The sequence below is a fragment of the Leopardus geoffroyi genome, chromosome D1 (genome assembly GCF_018350155.1).
Source record: "Leopardus geoffroyi isolate Oge1 chromosome D1, O.geoffroyi_Oge1_pat1.0, whole genome shotgun sequence".
NCBI classification, from domain to species: domain Eukaryota; kingdom Metazoa; phylum Chordata; class Mammalia; order Carnivora; family Felidae; genus Leopardus; species Leopardus geoffroyi.
In genome coordinates this window covers 102,010,229-102,030,734 of record NC_059329.1, presented here as the reverse complement: position 1 = coordinate 102,030,734, position 20,506 = coordinate 102,010,229, and the positions used below count along the sequence as shown (strand labels likewise).

Here is a 20,506-nt window from a genome sequence, read left to right as displayed (position 1 = left end):
ATATTCAAACTGGTAAACATTCTATGTGACAGAATGACATCGGTGCCAAAGAGAGGAACCAGCATATGCTGTTAAAGCAGAAAGACGCATTTAATTCTCATGGGGATAACTGGGGAAGGTTGTATGGAAAATTGATGTCAAAGTTAATTCCAGAATTTATGATATGTTATTTATTTATTTTTTGTAAAGTCAACTTGCTTTATTCCTTGAAAAGCAATTCTTTTGGAAATTGGAAAGGAAGCAAATATTTGTTTGGTGCTTAACATAAGCCAAGCACTTTGGAGGTATTTAAGTTTGCCAACAGTCCATGAGTAAGGTATTATTATGCCTACCTATCAGATGAAGAGCTGAGGTTCAGAGCTACTGAGTAACCTGCCAAGATCTGTGCAACACATACATGGTAAAGAACAGTTGAGAACCCAAATCTGCCTGACTCCAAAGGCCATACTCTTTGTCCTCCTCACTGGAAGATTTGACAGTGGTAAGGAAAATGTTCTAGGCTGAAAGAACTCAGTTCACAAAGGCACATAAGTGGGAAAGAATGCAATGTGTGGGAAATAGAAAGTGAACTTGGCTTGGGGCCAGATGAGATCCCCCACCATTCTTCTCCAATGGGCTCCTGAATCTATGGGCAGGCTCATTGATTAATTTCTTCTTAACTCCTCAACCTCTCTAACAACAACTTAATCTCTTCTAGGTTCAGTGTTTTCTTCTGCAACATGACGTGGGACACATTTCTATATTTCCAAAGTCCAAGTGGAGCCGCTTGATGCAAAAATTTATAATGAGTCATCTCAAGGTACAGGATGTTCATGGAGCATGATGGAATTCTCAAAACTCATTTCCTAAGACTATGGTTACCAAATTTGTGTGCTGATAGGAGTAAAAAAAGTGTTTGTGCATAAATATATTTGCAAATAAGTATAAATACAATAAAAATGTAGATACCATATATATATATATGTATATATATATATATATGTATATATATATATATATATATATATATATATATATATATATACATATGACATTATAATATATATGTTAGAATTAGAATTTGGAATTTTTATGAGGGAAGGTTTATTTTTATTTAGGAAATTCCAACAGTTTTTTTTTCTTACGCTAATAAAGTCTTTGGCCCAGTCCCTGGTACCCAATTAAGAAACCACCTTGGAGGAGAACAATTGTACCTTAATAAATGAAGAGGCCCTCTGTAAAATCATGAATGGGAATGTTTCTAGAAGGAGTCTGAATATTTACTGCTGGGAAGCTACAGGAATCTAGCAAAGCCCGATCTGTCTTAGAAGGACAGGTCTATGAAGAAATAGGAAAGGATGCAGAAGAGATAATAGTGAAGAGAAAGAGAAAAAGTGGACAAGACAGGTCAGATGGCACTGTTCAAGAGTCAAGGGCTGCAAATCCCAGACGGCTGGAAACAGCAGTGATGATGATGGCAGTTGGCCTTGTATCCCTGCCCAAACTCCAGGAGAGCATATACTTTGTCCTATGTGCCACTATGCTGCAGCACCTAGCAGAGTGCTTGGCACATAGTAAGCCTTCAATAGCATTTGTTGAGTGGATGGATGGATGGATGGATGGATGGGTGAACCAAGGTAACAGTACAGGACTGCTAAGAGTGGGTGCTAGATCTGACTCTGAAAAGGCCCCTTGTGTGATCTTGTCTGATATCTGACTCTCCATGTCCTTATCTCTAATATTAGGAGTTAAACTGGATGTCTGCTTTTCTAGGACATTCTAGGATTTAGTGACTATGTACACTGGCCAGACGGGGAGGGGGGGGGGTGGAATGCCTCTGAGCCTTCCACTAAGCCAAATATTGCATTCAAGCCAGCTCATTTTAGAAAAAACTCACAGGCACTTTTGTTTTGTCTTAGCACTGTTGTTTTATATTGAACTGGAAGATACTTAAAATCACCGTCTTATCTATCCTCCTCTTTCCAGTCGAGCAAACAAAGTTTAAGTAGATTCAGTAACACTGAGTGGGATCTGGGTTCCTATTAGAATTATGTCTGTTACTCAAAATTGTTAGAATGAATAACATAGTGTCATTTTATTTGATGTTTTATTCAACTGGGAAATTCCTGTAGGTGCACTGTTCTGCCCTCCATCCACTAGTGCTAAATTGACACTGTTTCTGTGTTCAATCAGAAATCGTTACCACAGAATAAAAGAAGGAAATCCCACAGAAAGAATTAGGTAATGGACCCTCCCACTCTCCCGCCCCTGTTTTGAGGAAGTCAGAGGGAAAAGGAGACTCATGTGACCTGGAGATAATTGACAGTTGATCTGGTGTCAGTATATATAATGTTTCAAGCTCTACCCTTGCTGGTGCTTTAAAAAAAAATCATTGCTTTTCCATTGGTCCAAATTTATACACTGCTCTTTCTCTATGAGTTGTGTTGCCAGAAACAAGTTTTGCACTAGTTGAAATGAACACAACCTTGATAACTCATGAACAGAGGAAGTAAATGGGAAATGCTCTAAAAGCTAATTGAGTGCACTGGGCCTTTTGCAGGCAAAACCAGCAATTTGTGAGCAAAATGAATACAGGCTTCAATCATGTGCAGCAGAGTAAACTACCTAGGGGAAGGAAAGTTGGGAAGGAGGGAGGTAACAAAGAAAATTATAATACAAGCAGCAACAACTTCACCTTCTACATACATTACAATTTTAAATTTCAAAACTTGATTTCATGCCAATTTACCCTCCCCCATGGAAAAGCATAAATATATATTGAGATTTTGTTGGAATATGCTTTCACTACCTGTGCTAGTAATGGTGTATGTCTGGTCTTTGCTTTTTTGTGTGTGTGTGCAGCAAAAGAGCCCTTCTGAAAGTACACTCTGAAATGTCTGCACACATTTTGGACTTCTGTGCAATGTTCAAATCAAAATGGACTCCCTGTAGCATATTTTTTGACATCCCCTCCCCAACACCTAGCATGCCCAGTTTGAAAACTATAAGAATCAAGTGTCATTATAGGACAAAGAGATAGAATATTTGATATTAAGATCTGCCTTGAAAATCTAGCCTATCCTGTTTCCATGACTACATCCTAAAATAATTTTGGGGGGGGAGTGTCAAGTATGTTATTTCCTGTAACATTTTTCTCATTCATTGCACAGATGAGGAAATTACCCAACGCCACATATACCCAGTAGCAGGGATTTGAATTCATCCCCAAAATGGCTTTAGAACAATGTTTGGAATCCTTATAATGCACCAAGAAAGGACCTAACATGGAAATGAGGAATGACTTAGGGTGGTTCTTATATGGAATTTGGTACAGGGGCAACCTATTTGCGTGTAGCTGATTATCTTCACTTTCAGCTGGATCACTATCCCTCACCTCCAGTAACTGTGGCTTCCAGACCGAGGGGTGAGGGTAGAGCCAGCTGCCTTATCACACCCATAATTACTCTGACATTACCAGTTTCCACAGATAGTCATTGACTGCAAGGGTACAGTCAAAACGTTAGCTCACAAAGGATTAAACTAACAAAATGAATCATTGTTTATCACAGTGCCTTTGTTTCTGTTTGGGAAGACCTTTATCTCTCCTTCTATCCTAAATGACAGACTTGCTGGATAAAGGATTCTCGGCTGCATATTTTTTCTGTTTAGCACACTGAAGATATCGTGCCAATTCTTTCTGGCCTGCCAAGTTTCAAAAGAGAGATCAGTCACGAGTCTTATAGGTCTCCCTTTATATGTGAGGGCACGTTTATCCCTTGCTGCTTTCAGAATTTTCTCTTTATCCTTGTATTTTGCCAGTTTCACTATGATATGTCGTGCAGAAGATCGATTCAAGTTACGTCTGAAGGGAGTTCTCTGTGCCTCTTGGATTTCAATGCCTTTTTCCTTCCCCAGTTCAGGGAAGTTCTCAGCTATTATTTTTTCAATGACACCTTCAGCACCTTTCCCTCTCTCTTCCTCCTCTGGGATACCAATTATGCGTATATTATTTCTTTTTAGTGTACCACTTAGTTCTCTAATTTTCCCCTCATACTCCTGGATTTTTTTCTCTCTCTTTCTCTCAGCTTCCTCTTTTTCCATAACTTTATCTTCTAGTTCACCTATTCTCTCCTCTGCCTCTTCAATCCGAGCCGTGGTGGTTTCCATTTTGTTTTGCATTTCGTTTAAAGCACTTTTCAGCTCCTCGTGACTGTTCCTTAGTCCCTTGATCTCTGTAGCAAAGATTCTCTGCTGTCCTCTATACTGTTTTCAAGCCCAGTGATTAATTTTATGACTATTATTCTAAATTCACTTTCTGTTATATTATTTAAATCCTTTTTGATCAGTTCATTAGCTGTTGTTATTTCCTGGAGATTCTTCTGAGGGGAATTCTTCCGCTTGGTCATTTTGGATAGTCCCTGGTGTGGTGAGGACCTGCAGGGCACTTCCCCTGTGCTGTGGAGTATAACTGGAGTTGGTGGGCGGGGCCGCAGTCCGACCTGATGTCTGCCCCCGCCCACCGCTGGGGCCACAGTCAGACTGGTGTATGCCTTATCTTCACCTCTCTTAGGGGCGGGATTCACTGTGGGGTGGCGTGGCCCATCTGGGCTACTTGCACACTGCCAGGCTTGTGGTGCTGGGGGTCTGGTGTATTAGCTGGGGTGGGTAGGCAAGGTGCACGGGGGCAGGAGGGGCAGGCTTAGCTCGCTTCTCCTTAGGTGATCCACTTCAGGAGGGGCCCTGTGGCAGCGGGAGGGAGTCAGATCCGCTGCCGGAGGTTTGGCTCCGCAGAAGCACAGAGTTGGGTGTTTGCGCGGAGCGAGGAAGTTCCCTGGCAGGAACTGGTTCTCTTTGGGATTTTGGCTGGGGGATGGGCGGGGGAGATGGCGCTGGCAAGCGCCTTTGTTCCCCGCCAAGCTGAGCTCTGTCGTCCGGGGGCTCAGCAGCTCTCCCTCCCTTTGTCGTCCAGCCTTCCCGCTTTCCGAGCAGAGCTGTTAACTTATGACCTCCCAGACGCTAAGTCGCGCTTGCTGTCGGAACACAGTCCGTCGGGCCCCTCCGCTTTTGCCAGCCAGACTGGGGGGCTCTGCTTGGCCGGCGAGCCGCCCCTCCGCCCTGGCTCCCTCCCGCCAGTCTGTGGAGCGCGCACCGCCTCGCCGCCCTTCCTACCCTCTTCCGTGGGCCTCTCATCTGCGCTTGGCTCGGAGACTCCGTTCTCAGTGCCCTTGTTTCTGTATTGCTCCTGTTGGGTTGTATGTTTCATAAGTGTGGGAGCTCCATTTTATCATGTCTAACTTTATACAGCAAATACTTGGCTCAGTGTCTGATGCATGGGAGGTATTTCAAAATAAATAATGAACGGATAAACAAAGAGAAAGTGCACAATTGTAAGGGTGAGTGGGTGGTATGCAGTTTGGTAGGAGATGAGCAGAGTGCAAGGGAGACCCCACAGGGGGAATGAAAATTGATGAGTACACCTTGAGTTTGACATATCATGAAACACCCACAAGGAAATGTTTGGAAAGTGATTTCCCTTTCAAGCATGAGATTCAGGGAAGAGATGTGGGATGCAGGAAGAGAGATTCCACCATAAGGATGGTAGGGAGTGTTAGTGGTAAAAAGAGACTATCACTCCGGAGGGATGATAACACGAGGGTTTGCTAAGAGAGGACTCTGCAATAAGACTAGAAGGCAATGCTCACATGATTTTCAAACATTCCCTTCCCCCTCTACCATGGATGTATAGTGTCTAGATGAGTATAGTCCAACAGAAATATAATTCTAAGCCACATTAAAATGATATAAATCATTTTAAATTTTCTCATAGCCACATCTTAAAAGATAACTTTATTACCACATATATATTCAAAATATTATAATTTCTACATGTAATCAATATAAAAGTTGTTAATATGATATTTTACACTCCTTTTTTCATACCATGCCTCAAAATCCAATATTATGCACATACAGCCATCTTAATTTGACTGGTCACACTTCAAGTGCTCAAAAGCCAGCATGTGGCTCATGGCTACCATATTGGACAGTGACGATGTGAAACATGTATAGGCCAGTTATTGAGATATATCAAATATGCAATAAAAAACAAATACTGCTTATTCTTATGTAATAATTTATGTAATAGGGGAAAGGAGAAGAAATTGAATATCTCAATATGCCAACATTTTACATACATCATCTCATGTCTCCCCAAACAACCCATGGAGGTAAATGTCATTACTGCAGATGGAATAGAGCCTCAAAGAGGGTGAAATTTACCCAAACCACACAGCAGTATTTATATATCCAGGGTATGAAACCACATTGATGTGCTACCAAATCCTTGCTCTATTAAAACCTTTATACTGTCATTGAGAGAAAGAAAATCATAAGCAACCTAATCAGAGATGATTTGAACTCGGCATCAGTTAAAATATTTTTATTCTCATTTATATTTATATGAGATCATTGAAGCCTGAACATGCAAGAATCTGAGCCAAGCCCCCTACAAAATCATTTCAGATCCATGATTCTTTGAAATACTGATTAAAGCAGGATTCCTAGGACCGTTTTTTCCCGAGAGCTAATTAAAGTTTTAGAGTTGAATTTTCTTTATTTGTAAAATAAGAATACTAACTGCCCCTCCTACCTTCAGGATTTTTTAAATGAGGACCCCCACCCAAAATAAAGGATGGAAAAACATTTCATTTTACCGGTTTTTGTGAATTTTCATGATCAGGAGTTGCATTAGCCTGAATTTGTGTTCCTGGATCCCATGATTATTTGATTGTAGGCTTTGAAAGGCTCTGTCCAATGAGCCATTCTGTGACCCAGCAGTCAGGGAACAAGTTCCAGAAGCTCAGATATCTTACTTTGACTTTGGAGATGCATGCAGAAAACTCTGAGAGCGAAGGACATCCCAGGAGAGAAATCTTGCAGCTAATGAACCCTCTCTTCTCCTCAGGGCCTGTCAACATGCTGGTGGAATCACCGACACTTCCAACATCATGTAAAAACAAACATCTACCCCAAAGACCCAGATATTGATACAGGCCCACTTTTTGTGAATGGATATTTGAAGCCTGCCCAGGTATGTTTAGAGCTGCTGCAAACATGAAAAATGTTCCCGGAAGTGGTTCCTGGAAATGTCTATGGTCTTGTCCTGGAAAGATCGAGCTGAGGGTTCCCACTTCAAGCATGTTCTCAGAACACGTCTCCTTCTTTTATGTCCGGTATAGAGATGTGAAGTAACTGATTCTGGGGTTGTATGAATAGAAGAATATGTGAAGCATGGGACTCTGTGACTTGAAAGGACATGTCACCAACCTCCAACAGCAGGAAATGTGATAACCCGTATCACTCTGCTTGAGCAATCCTGATGATAGACAGATCCCTGCCCAGTGGCCCTCACTACTTGTAAGGCAACAAAAGTTAATGTTAGGTAGTGAAACCACATGACTGAGGTTGGCAATGACTTTCCAAAGTTGGATGAGGATGAGACATTCGCTCAGAAAAAAACATATCAGTACATCCAATAAGCATTAAATCACAAATATCTGAATAACTAGCTATCTCAACTAAGTCTAGCTCAGTGAGGAAAGGCTGTGCTGGTATTTTTAGTTCATGTTCATTTTGTTCATTTAAACATGAACCACAGCCCAAATGTTTTCTAAGACACTTAGAGATCTCACCTCTCATTTGGACTTGTTAAACAATAGAAAAGGGAGGGTAAAGTCAACTCCAGAATTTTTCAGTTATTGATTTTATTTAGCCTCAACTTAAAATCATCATGTAAAGGACTATTACCAATTTTTTTTAGGAGAAAGTCTTACTTCAACAAAGGAGGTATGAGGATAATCACAGAAAGATCTCCCCCCTCTAGGGAAATGGTAGATCCCGAGATTCCGGTGCTTAGGAAGAGGCTGCTATTTCCTAAAACAACTTAGGAGTTTTTTGTTTTTAATTTTTTTTAACGTTTTTATTTATTTTTGAGACAGAGAGAGACAGAGCATGAACGGGGGAGGGGCAGAGAGAGAGGGAGACACAGAATCGGAAACAGGCTCCAGGCTCTGAGCCATCAGCCCAGAGCCTGACGCGGGGCTCGAACTCACGACCGCGAGATCGTGACCTGGCTGAAGTCGGACGCCCAACCGACTGCGCCACCCAGGCGCCCCATTAGGAGTTTTATTAAAAGTAAGAATAGCTCTGTCAGTTGCTGCCTGTGCTTTGTGCTACATAAACCAAAAGTTGTGCAACTTTTTGAAAATAAGCTTTCCCAGCTTTGGAAGACCCAATTTTCTTCTCCACTGAATTAGGAAACAATCCCTTGACTAGATTTTTAAAAGTCTCTGAGGGTGCCTGGGTGGCTCAGTCGGTTAAGCGTCTGACTTCCTCTCAGGTCATGATTTCATGGTTCCTGAGTTTGAACCCCCACATCAGGCTCACTGCTGTCAGCAGGGACCCTGCTTTGGATCCTCTTTCCTATTCTCTCTCTGCCCCTCCACTGCTTGTTCTGTCTCTCTCAAAATAAATAATCTTAAAAAAATCTCTGGCTGCCATCACAAATCAGTTGCTTTTGACAATGGTTCCACAAACAAATTGGACTTGCCTGATGTTTGTGGACTCCTACGCTCATCAACAAAAGTGTGATACTTTGATTTCTCTAATCATCCCCACAGAGTAAGAAGGGTTTGTCTTACTGAATTTTATGAAGCAGGCTGCCCCTCCCCAGAAGTACCTCCTTAAGGCTATGTTCAGTATGCATGCTGCCTCTTCACAAATGGTGGAGGTCACCTCTCCAAGTTTTACAGTTGCTTGTCAACATCTCCCTAGACCCTAGGGCTCCATTTAATACAGTTGCAGAGCTACTACTGTCCGAGACATTGCTTGAAATTATTTAAACGCTAAAATTCAGTTGTTTTACATAAAAAATGGTTCTGATGAGCCCTGAACTTTTTCTTCATTCTCATTTTACTGTCATATTTCTACCATTTTCTTCATTCTACTTTCCAGGTTCTGTGCTCATGTTCTGAAAGACTTAGAGTCCTCCTTTGGAGTGATACTCAAAATCAGTCCTCTGTTTAGGTGTGCCAGCTCCCAGGAATTTCCGCCTGCTCTTTTCCCCATGTTTCCCACTACTTAAATGTCTGCAGGTTTGAGAGTAACTGGAAATGGTTCTTATTACATCATCATTATGCTATTTATTTGTACCTATCATAGTAAGAGAAGAAAAGGTCAACCCTGCCATCCAAATACAAAAAGATATCTATATGTAGGAGGGAAGGTATCAGCAGAATGGGGGACAGCAGAAATCAAACACTTCCCATAGTATTGTGACCAAGTGAACATACCATAAAACTATAGAGCAGATGTAAATTTTGATTCATTCATTCTTTCTTTCAACTGAACATTAATTGTATGTTTACTAGGTACTGGAAGTTTAACCATTACCTCTATGCCTCCCCTCAGGGTGTTTGCTGTCCTTGTGCACTAAGCATACAATAAATTAACTAAGGAGACTCCTCTAGAAAGTGAATCGAATTACCAGCGTTAAGATTTAGTAATATCATTGCACCTTATAAATAGTCCATCACAGTGTGAGATCCACAGTGAGAACACAAAGGAGAGAAGATGGGACAGATAAGAGGGGCCATGCCTATATCTTCTACACATGACTATTTGACAAATATCTGTTGAATGAACGAATGGAGATGGAGACTGAGCTTCAGGCAGACTTCTAAACACCATAGTGAAGAGAAGCTAGGAAAACCCATCAGAAATATTCCCTTTTGATCACCACTCCACTCCATAGAAGGACAAAAAAATTTCAAAATGGTTACCATAGGAATTTTTAAAAAATCACAATCCCCGTAGTCAAATGCAAGAATTACCCACATTTAATTAAAGAAAAAAGATGCTGCAATATTTTCTCTTATTCCAGTTCTTGTTCTTCTAGTGCCTCAAGTGTGACAGCCAACAAATTCTGACCATATGGCTCTTTCCATAGAGATTTTAAACACACACACACACACACACACACACACACACACACACACAATGTTCTTGAGTATTAACGACCACAAGCATTGTCTCTTATTTTAGTTTTATGCTCTCTCCTTTCAGAATGGCAAGAAGAAAATCAGTTACATCAACTATGAAAAGCAGCACCTGTGTTTCTACATGGGTGAGTCCTTGGAGCCACTTTCCTTATCATACCGTGTCCTTGAAGCAAGCCGTTGTCAAGCCAGACGGCACAACAGCAATGCTCTCACAGAGAGACCAGGCCATGTTTTATTGTGACTTGGAAAAGTAGCATGTCTTATTTCAGACTTCCTGGTGGCAAAAGTCTGAAAAGGAAAGCAAAAAAAGCAAATAAGTATTTAAAAAAAATTTTTAATATTTATTTATTTTTGATAGAGAAAGAGTGAGACAGAGTGTGAGTGGAGTGGGGCAGAGAGAGAGATGGAGACACAGAATCTGAAGCAGGCTTGAGACTGAGCTGTCAGCACAGAGCCTGATGCAGGGCCTGAACTCACAAACCATGAGATCATGACTTGAGCCCAAGTCGGAAGCTTCACTGACTGCACCACCCAGGCATCCTGCAAATAGGTACTTCTAATGTGCATCTAATGAGATAGTTCAAGAGGGATGAAGTCAGGATGCCAATCTAAGCCTTGCATCTGAGACTATCATAGGAAAACTAAACACCTGTCAAGAAGAAAAGAATAATGGTATTTTGATAGGGAGGAAAAATAGGAAAAGAATGCCAAAGCACTGACATTATGAAGCCAGAGAATATAGAAGCTCAGGAATAAAAGGCACCTGAGAGCTACTGTGGAGAGGAAGCGGGTTGCTCCCATGGTCTACATACAGCTGCAGAATGTGTGTGTGTGTGTAAGGTAGTAATTAAAACTACCCAAACAACAAAATGTATTGATATCCTAATACAAACAGTCTAAATTATCATGATAAGTTTTTTTACAGAAAGCCAGTATTTGAACAATCAACTGTAAAGATATTTTAAAACACAAAGGAAACCTTCCATCATTCAAAGTATATTTTGTAACATAAAGGGTTTTTAATTTCTAAACTGGTATCTTGTGGATCAAAAAGCTTTCAGGGTTCCTGGCTGGCTCAGTTGGCAGACCATGTGTCTCTTGATCTTGGGGTGGTGAGTTCGAGCCCCATGTTGGGTACAGAGATTATAAATAAATAAACCTAAAATTAAAAAGCTTTCAAGAGGAGCGATAATAACTGTTAAGACATGTGTTCAGTTTCTCAGTGGAAAGTACAGGGCATTTCTAACCAATCTTTGAGGTTCAGTAATCCTGCAAATGTTTAAATGCCCACTTCATAAACACAAGTCACATGGAGCACCTGGTTGGCTCAGTTGGTTAAATACCCAACTCTTGATTTGGGCTTAGGTCGTGATCCCAGGGTCATGAGATTGAGCCCCAAGTTGAGCTCTGTGCTGAGTGTGCGACTGCTTAAGAGTCTCTCTCCTTCTTTCTCTGCCCCTCCTCTACTCAGGTGCTCTCTAAAAATCAACAACAACAAAACCACAAGTCACTAGAAATCTTTTATGATATTTTCACCCAATTTAAGTGAAAATCATATGTATGTACATATATATATATATAATATATATGCGTGTTCAGGCTTGAAAGAAATATATATAAACCTGAATATGTGTTCTGGCTTGAAAGAAAATAGGGAAGCTAAATAATTCTGACTATGATAAAATATCATAAGCAAAAATACTTTGCTCTTAACCAAAATCAAACCCATACCAACTCACAAAGAAAGTTTTTGTGGAACCCCAAGCTATGCTCGTCCTAAACATGCTTACGCATTTGAGAAATGAGACAAAATTAGGGCAGGCCCCAAACATTTCCTTTAGATCAGTGGTTCTCAACCAAAAAAATACTGTCCTACTGGGACATAGACAAAAATGTCAGGTTATTGCCCCCCGTACAGAGGCTGGAAGATAGGGTCCTATCCTGATTTTACTACATTCAAAGGAATGACTCTCAGGTCTTTGATAAAGGCATTTATGGGTTGTAGAAGATCAATCACAAAGAGTCAGAGAAAGTATTTTACAGTTGTAAGTTTTCTAACAGAAATAGTCTAAGCCTGAGGCCTGTAGTCAGCTTTGGCTAGAACAAACAGTAAATTCAGTTGACAATGTTGAACTTTCTCAGGCAGAACTGTAAGGGGGCTGGGGTCATCCCAGAGGCATGGCCTTGAACTGTTAAAAACTATGCTCATGTTTGTTGAAGTATCTCAGTGTGGAGGTTGGACCGAATCATTCATGCTAAGAGTTTGTAGAGTTTGAGAGTCAGAAACCCAGTATTGAGACCTAGTGGAGAAAGAGGGCTCGACTAAAGTCAGGACTCCAACACACTGCTTTGTGCTCTAGACAGCCCCCCTGGTCCTGGAGAAGCAGGTAAATAACCATCCGGTCAGAAAGTGAGCACAGGTTCTGTGTTTCTGCCACCTTGACATATTGTGACAGGGCCCATTCCTAAAATTGTGATGATGATGGATTCCATGGACCTTGAGAAAGCTTGAAATTTTGCAGCAGACGCTCTTCTGGGTTGCTCCATCAAGAATGATTCAAATCTTCAAAGCTTCCTCTTTCTTAGTCTCTTTGAGAGAGCTTGACCCAAAACCTGGTTCAGCCTCAGAGACTCAAAGAACTCCATGGAGTCCAGAAAGTGGTTGTGGATCTCCACTTTGCATCCCTTCTCAGGGGCAACATTCCAGGAGTAGCATGTTAAGGAGATAGATTTCTGCTTACTTACATCATCTTTTACTCACCATCTTTTCTTTGTGTTCTTTTTCAGTTGGGCTCTTTCTCCTAATGCCTGTGTATGCCAACGTGATGTCCATGGAAATGATGTACCTCCAAAAGTCTTGGGAGGTGAGTAACTTGACTCATCCTCTGAAGCTAGATCAGGTAGAAAAAGGGGTGGAAAATGCCTGGTTCTTTCTAGATGCAGCTTCCTTGAGGAATAAGGCATAAGATTTAGCTAGTATGAGAAGGGGCCCTAACCTGGGGAAGGGGAAATGAAATTGTGTCCAGGGCATTTAACTGTCAATTACTTTTCTCTGCAGGAGTTTGCCTGGGTCAGCAGCTTTTATATCCACTATTTTATCATGTTTGGCCCTTTTTATGGAATCTTCGGAACCATATTGCTCATATTTTTGGTCAAGTAAGAAAGCAAGAATATTCTTTTATTCCCATAACCTATATGATTCTCCTACATTATTTATCTGAGATATTTGTGATTAGCAGAAGATTGGAACACCATGCCCAAGCTCCATAGCTGAGACATTTCCATAAAAACATTTTTTTTTAAGTTGAAATAGTTGAATAAGAAGAGTCGTTTGAAAAAAGAGTTTGCCCAATCTTGTCCTTTTCTTCCTACATACTTAATTCTCAATTGAAGAATTCCATCTGATCCCCAAGTTCTTTAGAATTGTAATCCAATTGGACACCATAACCTCGCCAAGAATAATGGAAGGACAGTCTTTATGACTAGAGATTTCCCCAAAACTAAAATGGCTTCAGACTAAACAGCTCTCTTCAACTTCCCAATTTATTCCTCTCCCATTCTTTCACATTATTATCCTAAATCTTACATAATAATGCCATTGACAACTACTAGGCATCACAACTTTGATAAAGGATTTACCTGCATTATATTATTTGATGTAATCCTTGCACCTCCCTGTAATGTAGATAGCATCATCTTCATTTTTCTGCTAAGGGATCGAAACCTCAGAGAGTTAGGTAGGTCATTTGTCAAACTTACAGAGCAAGTAGGGGCCAGTGGCAGTGCCACACCAGAACTTGAGCCGAGTTCTACCTGATGGCAAAGCCGAGGCTGTCGATCACTTTGCATATGCCCTAGGTATCCTTTGATCCTTGCACCAATGCTACAGAAAACTTTGGGGTCACTGCACTCATACATCAGGCTGCAAGGCTGGTTTTGTGGCCAAAACCCAGTGTGTCATCTCTACACATAAAGGGCCTCCAAAGAGGAAAACAAGTGACCTCCATTTTATCGGAACCTTTGATTCCCTCCCATTTCCTCAGTTGCTCAGCCAGATCTTCCAGCAGTTGTGCCAGCCCAATGTTGGGAACTGTAACACCCCAAGAAGTCATCACTTTCTCCTTTTATTCTCTGAAAGGTTTCTCGAAAGTCCCTGGGTATCATATATTACCCACATGAGCCATGTACCTATGAGAATGAGCAAAGAGGAGAACCGGGACTGGCTCAGCACTCAGGTAATGGTGGCGTTCCTGGGAAAAGGTCCTTCCGATTATACTGATTTAGAGTCTAGTTACCTCAGATGATAATAATTTATGCTTATGAAATGCTTGCTAAGAGGCAGGCACTGCCCACTGCTTTGCGAGTGCTATGATTATTACCACTTTACAGATGGTAAAACTAAGGCATGAAGATATTACCCAGCTAATAAGTGGTAGAAAGCAAGTTTTAAACCTGGGCAGTCTGATTTCAGAGCCTTTCTCTAAAGTAAGGGTCAGTAAACTACGGTCCAAGGGCCAAATGGAGCTCGTTGCCTGCTTTTGTAAATCAAATTTTATTGGAACACAACCATGCTTGTACATTTACATATTATATATGACTGCTTTCATGCTATAAAAGAAAAACAGAGTAACTATGACAGAGAAGTAAAATATTTACTGTCTTGCACTTTATAGAAAACATTTGCTGACCTGTCTCCCACTCGACCCAGTCTTTCAAGTGAATCTGAGCTCTTAGAATTACAAAATGAATTTTACACCTAGATGGTCCCTGGAAGTCACTTCACGTCATTTTATAGGTAGAAAGACCCAGAGAGGAGACATGGCATGCTCTTTGAGCATGTAGTTAATGATTAACAGAGTTATGATCAGTATAGAATCCCCTTGACTCCTAAGCCTTCCAGTGGTTAGGCCATGATTATACCACTTCCTTCTCCAAGCTCATTCCCAAATTCAGTGGACCTTACATTAAAGAGTATTGGTTCTAAAACTTTTTGGTCACGGACCACCTTACACTCTGCAAAGTTATACTCGTTATACTCGCAAACTTGTACGTTTTTGAGGACCTCAATGAGCTTTTTTTTTTTTTTAATGTGGGTTATAGCCATTGATATTTACTATATTTGAAACTAAAACTGAGAATTTTTAAAAGTTTATTTATTATTTAACTTTAAAACAACAAGAATAAAGCCAGTACATTTTAAACATCAAACTGATGATGCCATTCTAGGTTTAGAGTCCTCTGGAAAAAAAAATCTACTGCACAAGCATCAGAAATTGGAAATGAAAAATGCAAATGCTGTATTAGAGGTATTCTGGGAGTAGTTTTGACTTTGCAGATCTCCTGAAAGGTTCTTAGAGAACCCTGGGGTGCTCTGAAGTACACTCTGAGAAACGCTGAAATAGAACAACCACAAAAATGACATTCAAAATAGCAACAACCCCAACTGGAATTAAACCTTAGAAAGGCAGTGAATAAAATGGCAATCATAAAGATTCTTAATCTTGGAAGCCTAGAGAAGCCTATGAACTCCTTCTCAGGATAATGGTTTTAAATGTGTAAATAAAATACATTAGATTTCAAAGGAAACTACTTCTACTGAAATACATTTCTATTCTCAGAACCCATGGTCGAACAATTAACTGCCTTACTTCTCATTTAGAAGTCCTTCAAATGTACTGTATGGAAATGGTATTCTAATCTCTACAGTCTCTACCCAAATCCTACAATCCCACTTCCCATTTGCCAGTGATCATTCGTGACACCTTAGCTTTCTGTATCCAAGGGCTGATGGTGACTTAACCCCTCAAATCCCACATACTTCTTCATATCTATTGTATTGCATAAACTTCTTAGCAATATGTCTTATCATCTTTTTATTTATTTTCTGAAAAAAAATTTTAACGCTTTATTTTTTGAGAGATAGAGAGAGACAGAGTATGAGCAGGGGAGGGGCAGAGAGGAGACAAAGAATCTGAAGCAGGCTCCAGGCCCCGAGCTGTCATCACAGAGTCCAATGCAGGGCTTGAACTCACGAACACGAGATCATGACCTGAGCTGAAGTCAGACGCTCAACCGACTGAGCCACCCAGGCGCGCCTCTTATCACTTTTTTTAAATTATAAAGCTATAATTAAAAGCCTATATAAATCATAAGCTCCTTGAGACCTGATACTGTGCTTTTTTTTTTTTTTAACGTTTATTTATTTTTTGAGACAGAGAGCAAAACAGTGTGGGTTGGGGGGAGGGATAAAGAGAGAATACCAAGCAGGCTTCTCACTGTCAGTGCAGAGCTCGACCAGGGGTTTAAACTCATGAACCATGAGATCATGACCTGAGCTGAAATCAAGAGTTGCACACTTAATGCGCTGAGCCACCAGGGGCCCCACTGTATATCTTTCTTATCCTTCAAAGTTTCTTACAGAAAATAGATACTTGTTGACTAATTGACTTAAAGAGAATAAATAAAAGTTTAATTTGTTTAATCTGACACGTGGGCTTATTTACATCTAATGTAAGCTTTTTCTTTGCAGGTCTTGGCCACCTGTAATGTTGAACAGTCCTTTTTCAATGACTGGTTCACTGGGCATCTGAATTTCCAGATTGAGCACCAGTGAGTGATAGAAACAGTCCATGATAAAAGGCAAAGGCTGTCACTTATAACAGTCCCCCACCCTCCATACAGTCCAGAACAGAGCCCTAGACTAGGGATTTCAGAGGGAAAAAATGAATCAGAATTCTCTAAATTCTATTAACTTCAATGGTAAGAAAGTGAAGAAAGAAAAAGCAGAAGGCGTAATAATTGAGTAAATGGAGGGAAATCTTGGAAAAATAACAATGACTCAGTTCATAGATTCCCAATGACTTAAGAATTGGTGGTTGTTTTCTTTGCATGTGGTTTGTTGGCAAAACCCAAGAAAAATCATGATACTTGTGTAACAAAGTTATGTCGAAATTAATTTTTATTTTTAATATCAACCTGTATCTATATCTTTAGAGCCAAGGTTACAAAACAATCAACTGAAATCCAGTTTCTGCTGCAATTTCCAAATGATATTTGAACTACTTTACCAATAGGTAGTTATGTGCACATGTACCAAAGAAGGAGAAAATGATAGTACTTTGAAAGTCAATCGCAGCAGAATATTCAAGGAAGAGACTTTCCTATTCATCTTTCCTCTTCATCTAAGCTGTATCTATGATAGAGAAGGAAAAAGTTCTTATACCTATTCATGGGATTTTCTCATCCTTTCTCTCATGGTATTCCTTTAAAATCTCGGCAAAGCAAGAAAGCTTATTATTCATATGTTATCAAAATAAAGTTTAAAACCTAAGAAGTTCACCTGGCTGGTAATTAAAAGCCTTGAATAAAACCCATCTCTCCTCCCTTCTTATTCCTATCTTAGAACTTTCCCCCATACACCTTGACTAAAACTTACTGAATACTCACTTATTTATTGTACAGGAGTTAGAGGTATCCACAGAGAGAGACAGAGACAGAATTGGAGGGGGGGGGTATCTCCAGCTCACTAGGCAATTAATTGTTAAGTAATCTCTACACTCAGTGTGGGGCTTGAACTTACAACCCTGAAATCAAAAGTTCCATGCTCCACTGACTGAGTCAGCTAGGCACCCCTCCAGCTCTCTAGATAATTCAGAATGGTAGAAAATCTTATACTTTCATATGACTTGGTCAAATTAATATATTTGATAGAGGTAATTCTCTTAGGTCTTCCCAAACATTAGCCACCCACAGGGCTTACAGAGGGTTGAGAGATAAGATTGGAGTGTTCTGGCAACAGATTTTGAGCTTCCTGGAACAGAAGTATTGTACAATGTCAAGGTCTGCATTGCTAATAGAGTTTTATCCAACAATAGGGGAACAAAAACTCCTTCACGTTGCTCCTTTGCTCTAAGTTTTGTATCTCCTGTATCTGTTTCCCTAGTCTGTTTCCCACAATGCCACGCCATAATTATCACAAGGTGGCACCCTTGGTGAGGTCGCTGTGTGCCAAGCATGGATTGCAGTATGTGAACAAGCCCCTGTTGAAAGCATTTGGAGATATCACCAGGTAATTACAGAGTCTCTCAGCTCGTAGCTCTCATTTCCCCCTCACTGCTTGTCTCCACACTATTCACTGGCTTGTGAATCACTTACCCATAAGCTATTTATTAAGGGACATCTGTATGCCCAGCATGGACATGAGACCCTTCAGGGAACATCAACAATGCAATGTTAAAAAATAGTTCTTACCATTTACCTACTGCCTTGTGGGCACTTCTTAGTGAAAATGCCTTGCTACCCTACTACTAAGTATCAAGCTTCTTAAAACCAGGGCTGCATGTTATTTGACTCTGTATCCCTTACAGAACCTTGACCTGCTTTAGAATTTATGTGCTGGGAGGGACTCTCAAATCATGGTCCAGAGTTGCAAACTAAATGCCTACAGGGTCCAGGGACATAACTGTATGGATCAGGGAGGGGTGACTGACCAAGAGCAGAGAAACCCACCAGAACTGAAAGTCAGTACTCATCTTGGTGCATTCAAAGTTCCACAGAGAACATTAACAGCCTATGATCAGACTTTAGTAAGTTTCCCTGTCTTCTGGAATTAGGAAAAAAATTGCCAGTGTCTTAAATGAAGCCAACTAGGCCAGGCCTGGCCCGATCTGACCGTTAGATGGTGCTCCAGTTACATACTCTTCACCATGCCCATCTTACTTTTCTGCCCTCCAGAGATCTGGCCCTTCTTCAGTTGCTACAGAACTCCCTGTCCCTTGCCATCTCCTGTCCTTTGCCCCCTTATCTTCTGCCTACAATGTTCTTCCAGTCCATGGCCTCCCCTCATAAAACCTTGTCGATTTCCATCCCTTCTCCAAGGCTCATAAATGCCTTTTCCTCATCTTGGTCTTTCCTCAACCCCAGGACTCAACCTGTCACCTGCTTTTGCAGGTGCTCTAGCACAAGCTTCTCTTCACTTGTGAGCTTTATCACAATCATGAACAAATAACATCGTGGGTAATAAATTATTTAATACGTGTCTCCCAAGCTAGATGAGGAACTCCACATAGGTGGGACTCATGTTGCTCCTACTCACTGCTGTATTCCCAGAGCCTAGAAAAACACCTTTCACATTGTAAAATATGATGAGTGTGTAATAGGATGGGTTGGTATAGAGGTATATGCTTTATCTTACAGAGATTCAGAGAAGCTTTTTTTTTAATGCTAGGGAAAAGGACTGTTGATAGTCTGGGGTACAAAAAAGAATAAAATGAAAGAAAAACTGAACCCCCTCCGTAAAGGAAATGTGAAATCATCTGCTAACATGCAATGCAGTGTATTTGTTCCCTCCACTGGGCAACAGAAAAGACATCTTTCAGCCATAACTGAAAATGACAACATTTCCCTGAGCCAAGTAAAGGAGTGCATGGTCCATGGCGCATCTCCATTTACATTAAAGTCTCATCTACTGATGATTTTGTTTACCTCTCCCACAGGGACTTGAAGAAATCTGCAACCCTCTGGATGGATGCTTACTATGAATCATGCAGCAGAGCATCAACCTTGACACACATGTAGCTGTGTCTCTGAAGGGGGTTAATGAATGTGCAAGAGCTCTTTCCTGCTTACCTGCTGGTGCCATAGGTATACCTGCGGTGCCAGAAGTGTGAATCCCAAGGGCACATGATAACCCCTTCCCTGAAGGTTTTCTCTGCAATTGCAAAGCAATGGAAACACAAGATGGTTAGGGTACCAAAAGGGAAATGGGAGCCAATTTTCTTTATTTCTTCTATAGAATCTTGAACTTAGTCCTACGAATAGACCTAATCAGATCATCTCCATCACTGGGGCATATGCAAGGGAACCAGGCAAAAGTCTTACTGAGAAACTGGGTATAAGAAGTGGGACAAAAGAGAGACCTCTGATGGACACTTGGGAAAACAGCACGGTTGCCCTTAGAAGAGAATGGTGTATTTAAGAAATTTCTGCTGACCATACAAATTTTTGCTTATTCCTTACTTAAATGTGTGAGCCTCTTTTTTCTCTAAAAATTAAACATAATTAACATTAAAGTCTCCTTAAATGTTTCAATATTCACATTGGATTTTTCTTATTGTAATGGCATATGTGTAATTATGGTGTGTATGTATTTTTCTTCCAACTTATAAAATCTCTTAAGGAGCTCCCTACATCCAGGCCCAATATCCACTGACACAGGAGGTTAAGCTTCCGTATTTTAGCATTACTGGCCTTCTGCTAAAGCATAAGTATAAGTATAAGCATAAGTATAAGTCCTGAGTATAAGACTGATTTGCCTAATTCCTACCCACAAGAGCGGAAATACTGTGCCTTGCTATTGAGTAACTCTGATGAAGGAAAGAGATATGTTTTCTGTAATGTAGGCCCCAGGCTGTGTCAAGGCATTTTCCAAGCTTAGCACCGAGTTATGCATTTCTTAAGATAAGAGAGTT

The 20,506-nt window shown here is 40.6% G+C and overlaps 1 protein-coding gene across 2 annotated transcripts in view; it reads left to right on the top strand.

Annotated features, from left to right (window-relative positions):
* Positions 1–20,126, top strand: part of LOC123601688 (fatty acid desaturase 2-like protein FADS2B) — a 32,021-nt gene extending 11,895 nt beyond the window's left edge. The window contains exons 4-12 of one of the 2 annotated variants that reach the window (XM_045485238.1): positions 698–799; positions 6,944–7,069; positions 10,102–10,162; positions 12,825–12,901; positions 13,096–13,193; positions 14,176–14,272; positions 16,567–16,646; positions 17,980–18,105; positions 19,532–20,126. In XM_045485238.1, coding sequence (XP_045341194.1) covers positions 698–799; positions 6,944–7,069; positions 10,102–10,162; positions 12,825–12,901; positions 13,096–13,193; positions 14,176–14,272; positions 16,567–16,646; positions 17,980–18,105; positions 19,532–19,613 — 849 coding nt within the window. In that variant the 3' untranslated portion in view covers positions 19,614–20,126. Of the gene's footprint in view, positions 1–697; positions 800–6,943; positions 7,070–10,101; positions 10,163–12,824; positions 12,902–13,095; positions 13,194–14,175; positions 14,273–16,566; positions 16,647–17,970; positions 18,106–19,531 lie in introns of both variants that reach the window. The other variant, XM_045485237.1, reaches the window with a different exon arrangement.
* Positions 20,127–20,506: the final 380 nt, after the last annotated feature.